General features: G+C 51.1%; 1 protein-coding gene across 3 annotated transcripts; it reads left to right on the forward strand.

Moving 5' to 3' along the window:
- The first annotated feature begins 1,393 nt into the window (after positions 1 to 1,393).
- SPRY1 (sprouty RTK signaling antagonist 1) lies at positions 1,394 to 7,171 on the forward strand. 3 transcript variants are annotated; one of them, XM_079153524.1, is made up of 3 exons: positions 1,396 to 1,752; positions 2,387 to 3,055; positions 5,023 to 7,171. In XM_079153524.1, exon 3 carries the CDS (start codon positions 5,078 to 5,080, stop codon positions 6,041 to 6,043), a length of 966 nt encoding a protein of 321 aa, XP_079009650.1. In that variant the 5' UTR covers positions 1,396 to 1,752; positions 2,387 to 3,055; positions 5,023 to 5,077; the 3' UTR covers positions 6,044 to 7,171. The 3 variants fall into 3 exon arrangements, with proteins under 3 accessions (XP_079009651.1, XP_079009650.1, XP_079009652.1); XM_079153525.1 differs by lacking the exon at positions 2,387 to 3,055 and having other exon boundaries at positions 1,394 to 1,752; XM_079153526.1 differs by lacking the exons at positions 1,396 to 1,752; positions 2,387 to 3,055 and adding an exon at positions 3,378 to 3,497.
- The last annotated feature ends 12,295 nt before the right edge of the window (positions 7,172 to 19,466 follow it).

Consider the following 19,466-nt stretch of genomic DNA (forward strand, 5'->3'; position numbering starts at 1 on the left):
CTAGTTGACATAGTTTAAAGTGTACTGCAGTAGAAATCTGTCAAATACATTTTTGTAGGATTGATGGGATCAGAATGTTCAGCGCTCCCTCTCCTGGTTTTATATTGGTGAACTGACCCTCTCATCCCACAACTATGGTGATGCTGAGAAGACAATTTCAAAGAACCAAATAAGATACTCATGTGATGTTCTATTTCTGATTTGACTCTTCCAAATTCATTCACAAGAATTCCCCAAATCAAATGAAATCTATGAAAAAGACAAAATATATACAATAAAATCAATTTTATGTTTTAGACTACTTTAATACAATTTGCAACATTAAGGACACCCATGTAGCTCCTTGGCTCATTCTTGTTCCATTATTTTCTAGTGAGTTTTGTTGGTGTCCGTAGCAATGCCCTGGGTTCCTTGGAAGCAGTTCTAAACATGACTTTAATTTTTGGAAGTGTTCAAATATTTGGAAATTCAGTATTGGGGGGGTGGAGTTTTGACAGAATCACTTGCTATTATAAAGAAGGAGATTTAAAAAATTACTTTGAAATGGAAATATCCATACTGAAATCTACATAGATTTAGATTCTAGAGTTTTGTTTTTGTTTGCTTTGATAAATGGACTTTATGCTATTCCTGATACATGGTACCTGGGAAAATGTTTCCTTTCTACTATGTTCTTGGGTTTTAGATATCTTTTAAAAACCTTAAATTTCACTTATAGTTATCTTCACTGCAGCATGAACTGTGTGGTTTTGATAATAAATATCCAAAATCCCAGTTTTAAAAAAGCAAAAAGCATGTTTCCTACTCACTAGGGATTTTTTTTTTCAGTGACACATTGTATGTTGTTAAGAATTATAAAATTGGTGAATTGTTTCTATTTAAATTAATTGTCCTTTAGCTGATTTTTAAAAAATAGGGTTTTTTTTCTTTTGCAAAATTATATAAACATATTACAAAATAGAAGGAATTTAGGATCTTTTTTTTCCATCTGATTGACTTTTGGGAAATATTATCACAAGCCAAGATAGAGTAATTATTTAAAAACTCACAGCTGGAATTTACCCCTTGTTTACATATAATTATGGTACATTTGCCAAAGGAAGCACCACTTTCTGAACCTTCAGATTTCACTTCTCTCAACTTTGATTTAGTCAGGAACTATGATGTTATATTATCATCTTTTAAATATCAATACACTTTTTTCTCCCTAGTTGTTCCAAAATGATGGCTTGACATAGTTTTTTTCATCTTTTTTAAAAAAAATTCTTATTTTACAATTATTTTCTAATTCAACATCAAGGGTGGAATTCACCAATCCTTTTAAATTGGAGATGGATAACTATAGAGATTGATAACTAAATTCGAATGTGTTCCTTCATGACAGATTGTATTTGCAGGAATTTTTAGAGCCAATCTCCAATTTGGGAAGGATGCTTATTACACGAGTCTGTAAGTTGACGTTTCCAAAATGGGACACACAAACGACGAGCAAACCGAAAGGGAAGGAAATCCTGTTCCAGGTTTTCGGGCAGCCGGTGTGATTGGCACATGATATCACTGGGGGCGTGTCTTGGAGTGGAGGTGGAGGTGGCCGCGAGGAGCTGAAATTCTGCGGAGCCGGAGTGGGATCGCTCTGTAAGGCACACAGTGGTTTGCAGAGCAAGAGCAGCGGACCGAGCTCCCTGCCCGGATAAGGAACAGCTGCAGTCGCTGTAAATGTGCCTGAAAAGCAATTTCCAATCTTTGCATTAGGTAAGAACTGTTTCCTTCCTTTCCTTCGTAGACATTTTAGGAAAGATAAGGTGAGAAATGTCGGTTTTTGCAAGGAAGCGAACGTTTCTTTGAACTTGCTCTAGAGCTGAGATTACTGGCTGCATTTCAAAACACCAGCAGCGTTCCCACTACTGAACGCTCTTAAAGTCTACCGCTAAAAGAAAAAGCAGGGTCCCTTTCGCTCCCCCTAACCGAACAGCAACCAGTTTAAACTCCGGGACTGTCGGATGTGTGAGGCAGGCCGTTTATGCCGGAGCGGGGCTGGACCCAGTGCGGGTCTGTGGAGGCTTTGTTGGCGACCGAATCCGAGCGAAGCCGTGCTTCTAAACCTGAATTTCTTTCTGCGTGCTGATTTCCAGCGCGCCGGCGCTGCTTGGCTTTGCTTGAACTCCTGGGCATTCCAAGGGGTAAAAGCACTTCAGCAAAACGTGCAAGGCTGCATGTTACTCAGGCTCGCTGCTGACACGCGACGGCGCCGGCCTGTCAATCACTGGGCGCGGGCACATGGCAGGGCTGCGGGCGCGGGCGAGCTGGCCGGCGGCGGGCGCGCGGCGCGTCCCAGGGCCCGGAGAGAAGGGAGACTCATGTGTTTCTCTGTGATCTTCTGTGGCAGGCGTTTCGCCGTGGAACCGCGGGGGCGGAGGACTGGAAGTGAGCGCTGCCTAGGAGAGTCCGACCTGTCCGGACCGCGGCTCCCGGGACGCGGTGTCCACTGCCCAGCGTGCGGGATCGGCAGAGCGCCTCGGCCTGCGCGGGGACCAGGACGACGTCCGCCTGCCTCGCTCTGAGAAGCACCCGGACTTGCTCCTTTCGCCCCGCGAAAGCGGGTGGAAGCCCCTCCCCCACCGGCGCCCGCGACGTGGATCCTCTCGGCAGAAGCCGCCCTTGCCCGCCGGCCTCGCGGGGAGCCGAGGGAGCCGAGCGGCGCCCCGCGCGCACGCCTCCTCCCCGCGCCCAGCTCGCGTTCCCGAGGCTCGGAGAGCCCGGGCGAAGGGACTTCCTAAGCTGGTTCTCGGAAGGGGCTGCAGGCGCGGAGCCCCAGGTGGATGCAGCTGAGCCGCCGGGCGCACGCGAGCCGGGAGAGGTCGCGGCAGAGCCGCGCGCGGCAGCCGGAAGGGGGCCGCGGGGCGCTCGGCGGGGCGGCAGGGGCGGGCCTGCGCGCCGCGGCTCTGGCGATGCCCCCGCGTCCTCTCCGCCACGGTTGATGCGGCGCCGCCCTCCGCCCGCACCGGGACCCGGGCCGGGCCGCACGGCGAGGGCCCCCGCCGCCGCTCCGGCCTGGGTGAGTGTGCGGCAGGTGCGGGACGGGCCGGGGCGGGCGGGCGGACACCTCGGGGCTGCGGGGCCGGGCGCAGGGCGGCGCCCGCATCGAGCGCCTCGCGTGTCGGGGCGCACCAGAGCGCGCCGCGGCCCTGGCGGTCCGGGTGCTGCGCGCGGCGCGGGCGAGGCGGGAGAGGGCGCTGCCACTTTAAAAGCCGCGGCCGCCTCCCGAGGCGGGGCCCTCGCCCCCACCCCCCGGCGCTTGTTTTCATTCATAACTTTTTCCTCTCCCTCCTCGGCCGCGGCTATTTATTCGCGCTGCCCGCGGAGGAGCGCAGAGGGCGCGCGCCCGGGGACTGGCAGGGTGGCGGCGCCGCCCGCCCGGGAAGCGGGTCTCGGGCGTGGGGACGCGGCCGGCGCTCCGGACCCGGGGGGAGCCCGGCGCGGTGCGGCCATTCGAGGAGGTATGGGTTCCCGCGTCGGAGGGCGAGCCTCCCTGCCTCCCTGCCTCCCTGCCCGGCCCCAACCCCCGGAGTGCGCGCGGACCCAGTGCTGGCGAGGCGGCTCGCAGCGCTCCTTCCGCGTGCAGCCGGTTTTAAAATGCCCTTTGCTTTCCGAGGGCCGAGCTTCGGCGTGTGTCGATCCTCAGAGACGCGGGACCAAACCCGGGTTTGAACGTGTTTCTCTTGGCGTGCAGGGAAGGTGGAGGTGGTGGGAACCCGGGAAGTGAGCGCGGAGGATCGTCCAGGGCCGGGGATGACTTTCTGCTTTATGCCTTAGGATGGGGTAGAAGTGAGAACGAGCATTTTTTTTTTTTTTCTTCTTCTTTCGATCTTGATTTGGATTGCATCTGTGGACTTTGGAAAAAATTCGTGTGAAAAATAGTTTACCATTGACTGAAAATGGAAACGTTTTTATATCTGGTAGTTTGTTTTATTAAGATTACATTACAAATTAGAAATGTTATTAGTCTGGAAACATGCTTATTTTGATCAAGATATTAATATACTTATTACAGGAAGCACATTGGTTCAGAGTTGGCAGTGTTTTTAAAGATCAAGGTCTGTCATGTAAACACAGATCTTTAAATTAAAGGAGATTCAGATAATTAAAACAGCCATAATTTCCCCACCCTGCTTGAAGGCCTGACACTTGTGCATAAAAGTTATCTTGTTATGTGACTGAGCCCTTGATGTGAATACTCTGTTACAATAGTGACAGAGTGGTACGTGTGTGTTTGTGAGTGACACACCAAGAACTCTTGTGCTTCTTATCCTTTATTGTGCATCTCACAGATCAGTAATGAGGTGACCTTTGAATCCTGATTTCTACGAAATGTGACCACTTATTCTGAATTCCAGTTTAGTTTGAAATAACTTGAGCTTTTTGGAAAATGCCTTGCTTAATTTCCTCATCTTTAATCCAAAGCCTGTTAACAGCATACAGTTAACAAAAGGCCTCGGCACCAACCGTCATTCTTGATTTTTAAGAAGTAGTAGATGTTTTCCTTCATGCAAACCACCAGTGAACTGACACTCACCTTTCTCTAGGGGAGAGCTGAATTTGTGCTCAGTATTCCCCACCAAGGCATATTTCATTTTAATTTTTGTTAGATTCACAAACAGGAAGACATTACTTCCTCTTGACTCTACCTTTTTTTTTTTTGCTGTGCTGAGGATCAAACCCAGGGCCTTGTGCTTGCAAGGCAAGTACTCTACTGACTGAGCTATCTCCCCAGCCCTTGACTCTGCTCTTTTAAAGCTGGAAAAGCATCTGAGTTTTATGGCATGGGGTCTCCTGCCTAGGTTCCCCTATGATATGGTCCTCCCCTCTCCAAGCGGATGCTGGCCAGGACCCCAGCATCGTTGTATCCGCTGATGCAGGAGACCATTACCAGATGGTTTAGGCAGTTTGTGACTTGACAGGACTCCCCCCATAAGTGCTTCCTGCCATTTATTTTCTTTTTTCCATTTCCCCCCCTTTTTCTAGGATTTCAGATGCATGCCAGGTTTCCACTGATTGCCAGAATTCAAGATCACTACACATGGATCCCCCAAATCAGCATGGCAGTGGCAGTTCGGTAGTTGTGACCCAGCAGCCTTCTTTGGACGGCCGTCAGAGGACAGACAATGAGAGAGAGATTCAGCCTGCTGCAATTTTGTCCCTCGACCAGATCAAGGCCATCCGAGGCAGCAATGAGTACACCGAAGGGCCCTCCGTGGTGAAGAGACCTATTCCTCGCACCGCACCCAGACCAGAAAAGCAGGAGAGGACGCACGAGATCATACCAGTCACTGTGAATAACAGCTACGACCAGAGGCCCTGCGGCCACCCGGGGCTCGCGGGCCTGCCGAGCAATGCCCGGGGCCCGGTTCTGAGCAGGTCCACCAGCACTGGAAGCGCAGCCAGCTCTGGCAGCAGCAGCAGCAGCAGCGCCTCCTCCGAGCAGGGGCTGCTGGGAAGGTCCCCCCCAGCCCGACCCGGGCCTGCGCAGAGGTTGGAAAGGGCGGTGCGCACCCAGCCCAAACAACTGGCTGTGGATGACATGAAGGGTTCCTCGAAAGAGGACCCGGCCCAGCACAAGTTCATCTGTGAGCGATGCCGGAAGTGCAAGTGCGGCGAGTGCACGGCGCCGCGGGCCCTGCCGTCCTGCCTGGCCTGCAACCGGCAGTGCCTGTGCTCGGCCGAGAGCATGGTGGAGTACGGGACCTGCATGTGCCTGGTCAAGGGCATCTTCTACCACTGCTCCAACGACGACGAGGGGGACTCCTACTCCGACCACCCGTGCTCCTGCTCGCAGTCCCACTGCCGCTCGCGATACCTGTGCATGGGAGCCATGTCGCTGTTCCTGCCCTGCCTCCTCTGTTACCCCCCGGCCAAGGGGTGCCTGAAGCTCTGCAGGGGCTGTTACGACTGGGTGCACCGCCCGGGCTGCAGGTGCAAGCACTCCAACACTGTCTACTGCAAGCTGGACGGCTGCCCCTCGGGGGCCCAGGGCAAGCCCTCATGATCTTTGGCACGGTGGCACCTCCTGGGCATCCGGCTCTCAAGCTGTGGCTGTGGAGACAGGTCCTGGTAGATGCCAAGCTTCTTTTCTTTGGGGTTTCCCTGTTTCCTGCCTTCTGCTCCCCTATCCCAAGGTCTGACTCATGGAGTTTACACTTCTCTTGTGGATGATCTTTGCTGAGAGGGGTTGGAGACTGCACCTGACTTCCACCAGTGGCTGGAGTGCCCAGGGCCGAGGGCTTCTGGGTGGCCTTTTTGTTTTGCAAGTGGCTCTCCAAAGCTGTGTTCCCACACATGCACCCCAGACTGCAGTGACCCATGGCTGTCTGACTGGCTTTGGTGGGTGCAGGGAAATCGGCTTTGAAAGGGACAGCTGTTGGTTGCAGAAGAAGTTGTGTCTCAAGTCTGTCTGCAGTTAGGGGCGTCTTCCTAGCATGCAGTGAGTTGAAGGGGGGAGCTATGGTTGCCGTGATGTGAAAGTTTCCTTCAAGCGCTGCCCGGCTGCTCTGCCCCTCCCTCAGTCTGCTGGGGTTCTGGGTGGGGGTATTTCCTCCTCTGTGTGATTTTAGGTTGGCTTCACAGTGGATCCTCACAATGGAGGTACATCACGCACCTCCCTGTTCCTGCCCAGCTTTCCTGGCTGTGAGGGTCTCAGCCGCCCTCCTCCACGCCCCATGCTCTTCACCAAATCTTTGTTTCTGCTGGGGGCTCTTGGTGACAGGCAATAGCTGGCTGTCCGTGGGTATCACAGAGCTGAGCTTCCTGGAGTGGTCTTGGCTCCTTTACGGTTGCTCCTTTGGGCCCCTTGGGTAGTTAGCAGCTGGGTGATTCTAAACTTTTCTGTGTTTTCATTGCCTTAACCACAAATTGTGGTGCTTTTTGTATATTTTATGTATAAATCACAAAGTTGAATTCTGACTATTTTTAAGACAAAAGTCTGTTAAACTTTTTTATTGTAAAGAATATTTATTATGCGAATCTATTATTTTATGATATTTATTGCAAAAGACTGTTGAAATGTACTCCTGTCTGAATATAACAAACTATCAATACTTAACGGAAAATAAAGTGACACGAAGAAAGTACATATGTTAACTATAATGCAGAAAATATATTAATTAATGAAACTGTCTCTCAAGGCCTTCATTTGTTAGCCTGTACTGTTATGGTGATTTTATTTGTTTTTTTTTTTTTTTTTTTTTTTTTTCCATAGACCTATTTTCATTCTTTCCCTCGAGCTGTGGAATCTAGATATCTAGATGCAGGTGACCTCAAATTATAAGCTAGGTGTTTCCTGCAAAGGACATCAGTCGAGATTTTGTAATGCAAGTTCTATGTCAGCAAGAGCACAAGTGAATCACTTTATAAAGTGAGCTATTTTTTGTAATATTCACAGTGACTCCCTACTCTGAGGTTTTGTTTATGTCAGTTTCTCAGGATGGGCACATCTATGTGTTTTTAAAGTTCTTCTGATTCTCTTGGGTTGTTTTTGAAATTTGTCAGCAAGACTCGAGGAATCTAGTTCTGTGGACACCCTGGGACCCTTGTGTTGTCTCTTTAAAAAGCACTTAGATGTTGGAGAGCACCACGGGAGTCGTTCACACGGTCAGATGTTTTGGAAGTTTTCCTGACCCACCTTCCATTTCCTTCAATAAGTCGTTCATGTGGCCTGATCAGAGTCTTGATGTGCCCTGGAATAAGGAATCCAGGCCTAAAACTCCATGTAGATAAGGTGAATATTCTGCTGCCCTCTGGATTCTACGCTGATAAAACCCCTGCATAGCTGGCCACCTCATAGACCTTGTGGTCATGTGAGTCCCCACTGTAGTCCCACCCTCTCCCTGTGGCTAAGTGGTACTGTCCATCATCCCTGCATTTGAGAACCAGCTGCTGACAATCTGAACCCATGGCACCAAACCCTGGTGCAGGTTTTGTGTGGTTGTCACCGATGCATGTTTCTCTGGTTCAGGAGTGCTCTCCCTTGACAGGCTTTGGCTTGGTTTATACAGACAGTATAATTGGTAGAAACTTGCCTTAGAGTGTCTCCATCAAGCCACTAAACCTATTAGTTGGTAAGGTGACATCTATCAAATATTTGCTCTGAAAGTAGTACATTTCAGAATGAATATTTGTGTCGCAAAGCTGCTTTATAGCGGGTACTGTTTCAGAATGTGAACTTGATTTTCCACATGCGTCATGTGATGTCACTGTCGTGTGATATTCTCATCGTGTGATGTCACCATTGTGTGATGTCATCATTGTGGTCTTGATGTCCGCAATATTTTCTTTGAATTTGGCTCCTAGTGAAGTATGTAAACAGTCTCCCTCAAAAGTTGTGAGGTTTTTGTGTTGTTATGCAGACCCTGGTATAATTAGGAACTGGGGCAAGACCTATCTGTCGCTATAATAACAGAGTAAGGCAGCAGCTCTCGTTCAAAGAAACGCATGACTTTTATGAGAGGGAGGCGTGTGGCAGGACTCCAGCTCTGGCTTGTGCGGGGTTCACGGACGTGATGTTGACAGGTGCTCAGTGAGGACTCGGGGCTCGGGGCCAGGCTTGGACTCTGACTCCAAAGGGCCTTGATGGGGGTGTAGACCTGGGGGTGCGGGGCGTGTTCCTAGAGCTGAGTCCTGGGCTGAACCAGATACTGAGCTTTGCTCTAAAGTGCTCAGGCACTGCGTGAGCTGGGGTCTCTGGCAGTGGCTCTGCCCTCTCAGAGCGCGGGATGAAAAGTGACTTTCTGAGCAGCTGGGTGGTCTTCTCACTTCCGTTCGTTCCTTCCCAATCTTGCAGCTTGGCAGCGATGTTTTTGTTAAATGGTGCTTTTTCAGTGTTTTCTTACTACCTTTTTTTTTTTTCATTTTGAAGAAGTCTTACTTAGATGATCTAATTGTGAATAAAACCAAAACAGGACTTCTGTGATTGGGTAGTTGCTGAATAACAGTTTATAGAATGTGACCCAGCAGCAAAATGACGTGTGCCGCGGTGGATGCGTTGGTTTTGTGAAGTGCCAAGGTGAATCTTTAAATAGGGTCTGTTGTGATTATCACATGCTTCTCAAAATCCAAACCATAGAACATTCCAGCTACTACTTAGAGACAAAACCCCCAAATGGTGGACTTTAAAATAAAAACTAGTTCCTTTTACCCTCAAATTGAAATTGATATTGGAACCAAACTAAGAGGATTAATTTCCAGAGGATTGATTTAATTGAGTGCTCACCTTTTCCTAAATCTTTCCTTCTTTTAATAGAGGAGTACATTTCATGACTGATTTTATGTATAGTCTGTTATACAAAAACAATCTCCCTTTCTTCGTGGGGGGGGGGGTGTCCCAGGGATTGAAATTGGGGGCCCTTAACCACTGAGCCACATCCCCAGTCCTATTTTGTATTTTATTTAGAGACAGGGTCTCACTGAGTTGCTTAGTGCCTCGCTGTTGCTGAGGCTGGATTTGAACTCTCAAACCTCCTGCCTCAGTCTCCAGAGCTGCTGGGATTACAGGCATGCGCCACCATGCCCAGCAACAATCCCCTTTTGAAGTGTATTGAAATATTGACTCCAACAGAAAAGAGCAGGCAGGCAGTTCCCTTCCACCCTCCTGTGAGCTGGGTGTGGTCAGTGAGGGTACATGGTCCTTGTGCCCCAGGCCCTGGGTTCCAGCCCCCAGCTCTGCAAATAAATGCAACCCAACCCCTAAGGTTTTTTTTGTTTTTGTTTTTAATTTTTATTTGTATATATTTTTTTAATTGCAAGAGTTCGGTGTTTGAAAACAACACTTAAAATTCTTTTGGCCAGATCGAAGCCTGTTTCCTCCACTATTCCACTGATTAGATCTGATCAAAACAGCCACGCCCTTGCCTGACGGGCGGGAGAGTCCGTAGCTAGAAACATCTCCCAGGGTGTCTTCATGTTTCTCAGCTGTGCATGAAAGCAAATCGACCTCCACTCAGTCTGTGTAACAGCTTCGGCCTATCACAGCGGAAGAATCACAGGGAGGAGCCTGGTATTCTTTTAACACTTTGAAAAAGTTTTTTGGGTGATTTTATCAGGCAATTTTGGAACAGATTCATTTAGTCCCATCCCTTCGTTTACAAAGGTTCCGCCCAAGAAGACAGGGCCAGGCTCCTTCACCTGAGCCAGGTTTTCTGCCTTTCCCCTCCAGCCAGCGGGCCTCGCGGTTCTCGGGCAGGAAGTCTGCACAGTTCATGTCTGTGGCTGAAATTCACAAGATGGGATGTTGCTGTCAAGATGGCACCTAGGTATCCCAAAGGGGCAGAGATGACGTCCGGACATGATCATTGGTTAAAAGGGACGGCTTGGTCTGAGAGCTGGGCATGTGTGCTTCCGCCCAGGTTTATGGGGGAGGAGGGAACACGTCGATTTGAGCAACTTGTGAGAGGTGGTGGTGGCCTGGAGTGGGACTTGAGACCTCTGTGGCTGTGTTTCTTTCCATCTTTCTGGTGGCATCAGGTTGACAGTAATGTAAAATCACTATTGAATGTTCATTGTTAAAAAGGCGGATTATCTGTCAGATCCCATCACACTGGATACAGTCTGTTTGGAACTGGGTGCTTACGTGGAACTCAGCAGGCTACCACAGACCTCCGGGGACAGTGGGAGGGCCTGGGCTGGCCTGTGGAGCAGCAGGTGTCCAGGATCTCTAGCGGGAGGTGTTCAAGGTAGAAATCAGCCCTCAACCATCAAAAACTGGGGAGATGCCCAGCTAAATTTGGTGGTGGATCTGGGTGAGAAGGTAGGGGCTGCCCGGGCCAGGGGTGGGGACCTGCAGTTTTAGGCCATCCCTCTCGGAACCCTGAGATGACAGGGAAGAGACCAGAGCAGGTGTTTCAGAGGAGAAGCCACTGGAGCCCTTGAGGGGGAGACAAGGGCAGGGCCCACACAGTGGCTGCAGGAACCTCTGTAGGGAGGAGGAGACCCAGGCAGAGCTGGCCTTCACAAGAGGCTCTTCACCCAGTGCAGGAAAGACCACGAGGACACGAGGCAGGTCCGGAAGCAGCTGTGGACACGCACCCCAATTTGGGTAAGTAGAGGGTGATCTAGAAGGTGGTTCAGACACCCGGAGCTGGTTTGAGATTGGAGTTCTGGAACAGCGGAGGGGCCTGGGAGCAGGAGGGAAGGAGTGAAGGGCAGTGAGGGGACAGCTGGCAGGGAACAGGAGGCTTGGGGCCACTAACACTTGTCAGACTGTGGCTGGCTTTCCCTGAAGCCTGGGGGTCAGGGGGCAGGTGAGGCGGGGTCAGTATCACCTGGGCACAGTAAGAAATGTCAAATTTCAAAGGGGTCAGGAGCTTTGGGGGGTGGCCCAAGTACTTGCCAAAATGGTGGCAGTTCCCATGAGGGTGAGATTCGTCCACTAGAGCAAGGAAGCAGGAGGGGTGGAGGGTGTCCCCCTCAGGACCTCAGGAACGCCAGGCTTCTCTGAGCTGAGGGAAACTGAGGTGAGAGGCCATGGGGACGTTTGGAACCCAGGTGGAAGAGAAGGGGAACGCAGGAGAAAGTGTGGGAGAATTGTTAACTGAGCCACGCTGGGCGGGGTGGGGGAAAATCCGCAAGCTGGCCTCGATGTTTGGAAAGGGAGTGTTTAGACGCCTTTCCTTGCAAAGCTAGCAGCTGGTAAATTAAGTCATCAGGAGCTGACAGAATGTAGATTTCTTAGTAAGGCATACTGTCAATAAGGAATGAGCGACGGCAGGAGAATTTCTTGCAGATGGAATGTGCTCTTTTACAGCACAGTTGGTCTGTTAGCAAAATCTGTTGTGGAATCAAGAAAATTGATTGCCCAGTCAATTCAGTCAAAATAATATGCAGAGCCAGGAGACCATCTGCCTTCCAGGGCTGCTTCTTTAAGCTTCGTGCACTCCAGAAAGCACAGGGATGGGTCCAAACTCTCAGGCCTGTCCCTCTGGGAGTCTGGAGATGGCAGATCTTCAGTAGAAGCTGTGAGGGACTAATTCCCTGACAGAAGCACGGTTTATTCTTCTGGGCCACCTGGAATCTGCCTTCTACTTCAACCTGAAGAAAGCTGCAGGGTGGGCGCTGTACCTGGCTGCTCTGTGCTTGGTAAGCCTGGCCTGAGTTGCCTGTAACTCCCCTCTATCTCCTCCCTGTGACCCTTCCTTGTTTTTTGTTCTTTAGTACCAGAAACAACTCAATTATGGAAGAGAAAAAAATAATAATAAAGGTGAAACTTTGATTTATCATGTAAACTTAGGCCGAAGGCTGTTACAAGAGAGGAGAGCTCAGTGAGGGTTGTACGGGTTGACTTGCCAAATTTATTCTTAAAAGCTTCAGAGTAAGGAAAGATGCTGAGGTCAATAACCTAATGGAATTTCAGTTTTTGCAGTGGTTTTGATACTGTTTTTAATGTAAAAAATATCGGCAGTTTTGAAAGCAGGATAGCTCGACTTCGTCAACCACCTGTTCCCAGATTCAAGACACTTCGGGCGTTCAGGAGCCCAGTCTCTGAGGGGCACTTGGTAAGTTTTCGGCAACATGATTGAGTGGGGCCCAGCAGACACTCTGGGGGCAGTGGCCGAAAGTCAGGGAAGCCTTCGCAAGAAGGAGCATTGGCAGCCCAGGGAGGACAACGCGTTTCAGAAAAGCAGAGTTCTGTGAGTGGGGATGACTGGTCTTGGAAAAGTGCAAGGAGTTTCACGTGTCTGGAGCGTTCGCTGCCTGCGGGAAGGACAGGAGTGAGCTATGGGAAGTGACAGTGTCCTGCTAAAGTTGGCTCTCCCCTCGGGCCACAGGGAGTCATGGACAGTGTGATCAGGAGGGCAGCAGGCCGGAGGAGTGGCTTGGGCAGCACTGAGGCTGGAGAGGCAGGGGCGCCAGCTGGTAGTGAGACTCGGAGGAGGGGCTGGGCGTGAGGACAGGAGGAGGGCAGTGCGGGTGACCAGCCCGGCAGCTCTGGTGCTGTTGGCAGAGCCAGCCTTCGGCTAGAGCCAACCGCGCTGGGCCTCACCAGGTGTACAGCAGGACCTCCCGCCCCCCACCCCGAGTCCCCTACAACAGGGCATGGCTCACAGTGCCCGGAGAGGAAATCAAAGGCTCTGGAGATCAAACATAGGCAAAATTGCAGACCCGCTCTCGCCTCCCCACTCCCCAGCCTCCCCGGGAGTGCAGGTTGCTGCAGCTGGGATCCCTGGGCATCGCGGTGACCCTGTTGGCCACTGTCCTAGCTTGTCCTTGTGGCCTGTGCTTTTCTCCGCCTGTTCACAGAGTCAGGAATGATGGTGGGGACGGGAAGGTGACTGGTGATAGGGAGTTAGGACAGCAGAAGAAACGGAAGCCACCAGGCGACCCGGGAGGCCCTGAGTGACTCCGTTCCCCACCATGTTAAGACAGGGACCCTCAGGGGTGACGTCTTGCTGCAGGACAAGCAGCATCGGAAGCAGGACCAAGGGCACAAGGGTCCGCGGTGATTGTCCAAGTGCAGGACGATTCCCGACCTAGACCTTGTCTGCACTCAGGGTCCTGGGCAGCCCCCGGATTTCCACAGAACTGTGACCACGGTCTGCGTGAGCTTGGGTTCGGAGCGGTCACTTTTCTTTCCCTCTAGCTTGGCGTGTGTGCTGGTGGGCGATGGTCCTGCAGCTAGAGGTTTTCTCCATCTTGTGAGTGGCTGGGGTGCACGTGGAGACTTGAAAATGCACTTTTTAAAAGGGATCATTACAATCAGAGACGAGTTTGCAGAAAGCAAGGTTTCAGAAGTTCAGTGAAAACGGCCCAAGAGGAAGTCCACCCCTGTCCTCAGGGCCTGGCTGGAGGGACTGCCCTGGGGTCCCATGTCCCAAGGGGAGGGGCTTCTAACCCGGGAGCGCATGCCTGGTGTGGTCTGTGAAATCTGGCAAATTTTGGAAAGAAGAGAAGCAGGCAGTACTCTTGGGAAAAAGAAAAAAGTCTGCTTGAACTTGCCTTTCTCGAAAAAAACAGAACCCAGCATTCTTTCGTGAAGCATTTTTTTCGAAAGTATTTGCCCTTGAGCGTTCTTCCTCCTTCCCCGCGCTTATCTTTCAAAACAAACATTGATTCCTTTCCACGGAGAGTGTGAGGGAGTTCCTTTGAGGTTATGCCCTACTCACATACCGGCAGCAACAGCCGCTTCCCTGGCGCTGGCACGGGGACTGACTCCGGCGGGGGCTGCTCAGATGTTACCTGCGGGCAGTTTCTCAAGGGGAAAAACGCACCACTGTATTTTTGTGTGCAAATGCTGGGTCCTTTTGACCCAATGGAAACTGTGTGTCTGTGGTGGCTGCCCAGCTGGAAGAGGTGATTTACACTCGGAAACACTTGTGTCATTTATCATATGGTGTCATGGGCCTGCAGCAGGCCCGCGGGCAAATAACCGTCCTAAAAATTAATCTTTTCCAGCGCATCAGCCTGTGTGTCTCTCTGAAGGCCCGGGTTCTCCTCCCCTGACCTGCCCTCCCTTCCTGCAGCGGCTCTTTACAGCCAGGACGGGGTCAGGCCTGGTGACCCAGCCCAGCGTTCAGACCCGACCTGCCCTTTCTGCCCCCGCCCTTCCAGCCAGAGGGTTTGGGCCCCTCCTGTCCACAAACACACCTTCAAACACAGATCAGAACCCGCCTCTGCCTTTTTAATCCTGTTCACCTAGAGCTGGGTTGAAGCCCCACTTCCCTGATTGGATCACACCCAAATAACGCCTCCCAGAATTCTAGAGAGGAGCGTGTGTCACGTGCTGGTCACTGGTCTTGCCTCCTCCTCCATGCTCACGCTTGTATCCCTTCCCAGGTTCTTTGAGTTGGGCTATGTTTCCAAACACCTGCCATGTGGTGCTCTTCCCGCAGGACGCCCTCATTAACTCCCTCTTTCCTGCACTTTATGTTGAGTCAAAAAAGCCTCTTTTCTGTTTTTCTGGTCAGAGGGCTGTTTACTATATTAATTGGATTTGTATTCCGACCGGACGGGTATCCTGCTGAAAGGCATTTTAGTCTTGCTAATATGAAATAGAAATATCTTTAACATTAAGTATCTGTCTGATGCTGAGCGTTCTGGGCACATCGTTGACCAGGTCAAGGTTTGCAGGGGAGAGCGGTTCTGAAAATCATGCCGGGGGCTTCTCACCTGCCACTCAGCGGTCACACAGCCTCTCCATGACATCTTGACAGTTGGGCGGATGTGGAGGAGCCTAGAATATCTGCCCTTTGTGGTATTGATCTAGCCTTAGCTCACCTGCTGTTCCGTGAGGTCTAGTCTGGCCAGAGCCTGCCTCCGCCCTCAGATGCCAATCCTCTTCCTCCTGGCTGCTACCCCTGGCTTATGCTTCTTGTTGGACTTAGCATCGGCATGAAACCCCTCACACACTCCTTCCTTCAAATGTACTTTGCATTGTAAATATTATTAAATTGTCTTTGGTCAGATTTATGTTATATCATTCGTTATACAAATCAAAGAACTATTGTTAATAAGTGTGGCAATCTCTCAAATTGTATGCAGTTGTCCCTCCTTATTCTGGATTCATTCCAAGTCTAGGGGTCTTGGAATGTTTTCCCTCTGTAATCAGGATGGTCTGTTGTACTGAATATAACATTTCCCCCAAGTACTTAAGTTTGTACAATTTTGGGATTTTGACATTCTTGTAAATCAAGGAGTGGCCAGATTATTAGCATAGCTTTATAGATAAGTCAGGATTTCCACACTGGCTGGAAACTCTGAGCTGGGCCCCAGCCTGGTTTCCTCTCCCTCTGCTACCTGCTTGATGCTCCTGGCATGGGATCCAGGGGTGTCCTTCCGGCTCAGCAAGGGCTCTGGTGTTTCGCTGGTGACTTGGCTGTGGTAGAGCATTCAGCTGAGAGATCAGTTCCTATTTTTATACTTGAATTTTAGGAGTTTCACTTTGAATTGTGCTGTTTGTATGGAAGATCAACTGGCCCATTTCATCCTTGCATTCCATTCCTGTGGTTTAGGAGCAGTGTTGTCCACAGGGAATGAGTTTCATCCAAGTACACAAACTTCAAGTGGCCTGGGATTTTTACTATTTTATTATTCTGGTTTATCGTAACTCCGTGAAGATTTCTGTAGTGAGCAGCTGACCTCTTATTAAATTTTCCCCTGCAACTATCCCTGCTCAGATTCTTAAGCAGGAAGGTTCTAATTACACAGTCTCGTTCTGGGGGACAGGGGAAGACTAGGTAGTATCCCCGGGGCTGGGAACTGGAGCCAGGGCTCGGCGGCTGATTAAATCTCCTTCTGCAGACTCCTCCCCTCCTGCTGCCCTGCCTGCGCGGCCCTGCCTGGGCTCTGCAGAGCTGTCTGCAGGAATGCAGGCCTTGTTTCTTTGAATAGCTGGGTGCAGCTTAGCGGTCTGCCAATTTCCGGTGGCCTTTCAGACCTGCAATTTGAGCCCTGTTTGCTCCCGCCTTGCACAATCCAAGACAATGGGTGACTTCTTTCAGGTTTCACTCCGGGGCTCTGGAACCAGGGGAAGTGGCTAAAGCCCCACTTTACAGGTAATTAACAATAGATAACGTTTGCTCTGCATTTTTCAGAGAGATAAAAGGCAGAAGAACACATTCAGCTCCCGATGGTTTTATGGGTACAGTAGCTGTCTTAGCATTAGCGAGGGCGGGGTGGAGTGCTGGGTCACGAACATGGCAGCATGGAACTGGCAAAGTAGACGAATAGTGTCCAGCCGGGCAGGGCGCCAGCAGAGCGCTCCTGGAGGAAGGGCCCGCAGGCCCCGCAGGCCCTGGGGGTCAGGTCGCTTCAGGCCCGAAGTGAGTGACAGTCCTGACCGTCATGCGATGTGTTGCTTTGCTTTATGGATCCAGTGCTGAAATCCACCTGGTTGTTAAAATAGTGCCAGCTTAAGAAGTGATTTGCTTTCACATTGGGTCCTTTAACCACTTTGTGACAGAGCGGGCGTGTGGCTGTGCAGAAGGACTAAGGGACCTAGCAGTTATTATATAGCTTACATGGCTGCTCTGTCCCACAGACAGGCCAAAGTGACAGAGGCCTTGTCCTTAAGAAGATTATGGCTCCTCTTTGGAGGAAAAAAAAAATCTCTCTATTGGAAATTGAACCTAGGAGTGCTTAACCATCCCCCCTTTTTATTTTTTGAGACAGTCTCCCTAAGTTGTAGGCTGGCCTTGACCTTGAAATCCTCCTGCCTCAGCGTCCTGACTCACTGGGGGATTGCATCCATGCCATGGCATCTAGCAAGCAGGGCCACATGTAAAGACCGGGTCGTGTTTGAGGTCCCCACATAGCATATTTTTAGAGTGAACCCAAGTCTAAACCACAGGTTAGTGGCTTTTGTTCCAGGTCACTTCTAACCAGCAGCATGAAATGTCACCTTACTCATCCACTCTTGAGAGATGAACGGAGAGAGGTCGCCTTCCTGGGGAGTTTACGTCCCATTTAAAACGAGAGCAGCCCCTTCCAAGTGTGTCCAGACACCGCGGAGAAGCGGGCTGTGATGCAGGGCCTGGGAGGCAGGAGCTGCTGACGTCCACTCAGGGCTGCTCAGGAGGGGTGCAGACTTCCAGCCCCTCTTCTGCCCACAGAAGTGGCGTGTGCCTATTGTAACCCAGTCTCCTTATGTTCTATCTGCTTCCTTCTGCGGTCCTGGGGATGGAGCCCAGGGCCGCAGGTGCTAGGCAAGCGCTCGCCTGCTGAGCTGCTGGGCCCAGCCTGACTGTTTTGGATGAAGTTAGAAAAGTGTGAGGATGAGGATGAGGATGCACATCACACACAACCTGGCTGTCCGTTTCTTGGGACTTCTAGCAGTTATTGAATCTATTCTTTTCCTGTCTCCCAGTTTCTTCACATTTAAAACACAAATGGAAGAGTGGAGGGCGCTCTGCTTGTCCTCTCTTTCTTCTCTTCTGCGATTCCCTGAATCTTTCAGGATAGAGGCATCCATTCCAAATTGGTGTAGACCAGGGCGATCTTCCAAAAACGGCCACTCTGCAAAGACCAGAATCTGGGTTTGATTTCCTCTGCCGGCTCCTTTCCACCTTACCAGGAGCCCTTTCCAGAGGGTGGGGGCGGGAAGGCCTGCGCTGATCCTACCAGTGTCCCAGTTCCACTGATAGGGAAAGTCAGGAGCAAGGAGGACTCAGGAGGTCCCACTGCAGGGACGGCGTGAAAGCCCGTTGGCAAGAATTCGTGACTTCTCCTAAAAAGAGATGGCAGCAGAACGACCCTGGTGAGAGAAGACTTTAAAAAAACAAAAGCGACCCGGCTTTGCTGTGGAAGCCAAGCGTCTGTCCCTCCTCACTTCTTGTGGTCCCCATATTCCAAGTGCTCATAATTCCCTCAAGAAATTCGTCTCTGGAGACCCGCACCCACCATGTCAGCCTCGGTGGCTGGCGGGGAACCATGGACCTGACTTTATCATGGCTGTTGTTAAAGCCAGCATGTATTTCATCATGGTCGTGCAGGAAATCATGGCTTAAAGTATCTTGTAGCATATGACTTCATGTTTAGGTAGCGAGCTGGTTATGTTTGTCATGTCAAAGGCTCAGAGAAATAAATACTCTGTTCCCAAGTGCCCCACGTGGCTGCGATTGGCTGATTGGCTCTGCGCACATCCATGTGGTCATCTAGAGACGGGGACACGGTGGCCAGGGGCCTGGAGGATGCGGGTTCCATGGAGGATGCGTCGCTCATCTTTTCCGATGAGAGAGCTCGCTCACCCATGTGCTTAGGAAGAAGTGACAACCTATTTTGATTTTGTTTAATTAACCTTTAACTCCTAGATAGGTCGGTGTTCAGCCCCAAATGAAGGCGTTTGAGAGCAGCGATGAGCTCATCTCTCTGTTCTGAACAGAGTGCTTTTGATGGCCTGGGAGACACGACATCACGGCTTCCTGTTCACACTGCTGGCGGAAGGTGTCCGCCTGCTGGGAGGGACTCTAGGGACAGGAGGCCCCTGGCCAGACCTTCGGGAGCTGGTGGCCTGAGCTGGAAAGGAATTCCACTCTAGTGCTGATGAGCTGGCGGGAGCCCTCCCCACCCCACACCCCCAAAGAGAAGGGAGGACGGAAGGATTGCCTAACGGCCACCAGAGGGTTCCGGGGCTCTCGCGGACTTCCTTCCCAGTCAGTGGCCTCTAGCCCAGCATCGTGTCCTGCACAACTGTTTCCTGCTCTCGACAGAGAAAGGGAGAGGAGAGGCAGTGTGGACGTGAAGCATGGCAAGCCCCTGCAGAGCCCAGTGGTGACTGGACCCAGGGACACGTTTGACGAGGTGGCAAATACAGAAAAAGGTCTCATCTTCAGTCCCTGGTGAAAGTCAATGGAAGAGAAAGGAACAGAAGCAGAGGCGGCCCAGCGCCTGGGCGATGCTCTGTGGAGCAGCACCTGTGAGGAGGAGGCTGGCCCCTCAGGGCCTAAGCAGGCCGCGGGAGCAGTGACCAGTACGCTGGCGGCTTGCCT

This window comes from Sciurus vulgaris (genome assembly GCF_902686455.1).
Source record: "Sciurus vulgaris genome assembly, chromosome: 9".
NCBI lineage: Eukaryota > Metazoa > Chordata > Mammalia > Rodentia > Sciuridae > Sciurus > Sciurus vulgaris.

Bases quoted from the DNA above. Each gene is read 5' to 3' on its own strand.
- SPRY1 (XM_079153525.1), top strand. From the start codon at position 5,078: ATGGATCCCCCAAATCAGCATGGCAGTGGCAGTTCGGTAGTTGTGACC.